Source organism: Sinocyclocheilus anshuiensis, unplaced genomic scaffold, assembly GCF_001515605.1.
Source record: "Sinocyclocheilus anshuiensis isolate Anshui unplaced genomic scaffold, SAMN03320099.WGS_v1.1 scaffold86, whole genome shotgun sequence".
Lineage (NCBI taxonomy): Eukaryota > Metazoa > Chordata > Actinopteri > Cypriniformes > Cyprinidae > Sinocyclocheilus > Sinocyclocheilus anshuiensis.
This window is the reverse complement of record NW_015547662.1, coordinates 4,547,706-4,548,344: the sequence shown is the minus strand read 5'-3', so window position 1 is coordinate 4,548,344 and position 639 is coordinate 4,547,706. Positions and strand designations below refer to the sequence as shown.

Genomic DNA, 639 nt, shown 5'->3' with positions numbered 1-639 from the left:
CCCGCGACACACACACACACACACACACACACACACACACACACACACACACACACACACACACAAGCTACATACAGAAAGCCCCACATATTCACACTTGATGGATTTAGATTTATTGCAGAACACTCACACAATTCCTTAAGTTGTTAAGTTGGGCACCTGACTCTTGTTAATTACAGAAATGGAGAGGGTCTTTGACCTCTCGTTAATAACAAAAACCTCATTGTGTCCTCAGAGAGAGCGAGAGAAGAGAATATAAGCAAAGACAAATGGAAAATGACAAAGATAAAATGCTGGAAATCCGTCGGGAAATTTCTGAAGTGATAACAGGGCAGATGAGTTAATACTCAAAGCAGCGAGTCACAGATCACACAGATACTGGTGGATAGTTTCAGCAGCTTTTGTGCTCAGTGTGTACATCTTTGTTACAGATCGTCTGTGCGGTGTTTGCGGCCCTGCTGCATTTCTTCTTCTTGGCCGCGTTTACATGGATGTTTCTGGAAGGCGTGCAGCTGTACATCATGCTGGTGGAAGTGTTCGAGAGCGAGTACTCACGCACCAAGTACTTCTATCTCACTGGATACGGAGTGCCTGCTGTTATAGTGGCCGTGTCTGCCACCGTGGACTATCACAGCTATG

The 639-nt window shown here is 45.4% G+C and overlaps 1 protein-coding gene across 1 annotated transcript in view; it reads left to right on the top strand.

Annotated features, from left to right (window-relative positions):
- Positions 1-639, top strand: part of LOC107702411 (adhesion G protein-coupled receptor L3-like) — a 77,026-nt gene that overhangs the window by 55,642 nt on the left and 20,745 nt on the right. The window contains exon 16 of the mRNA XM_016504737.1: positions 432-639. Within this exon, the coding sequence (XP_016360223.1) occupies positions 432-639 (208 nt within the window). The remainder of the gene's footprint in view (positions 1-431) is intronic.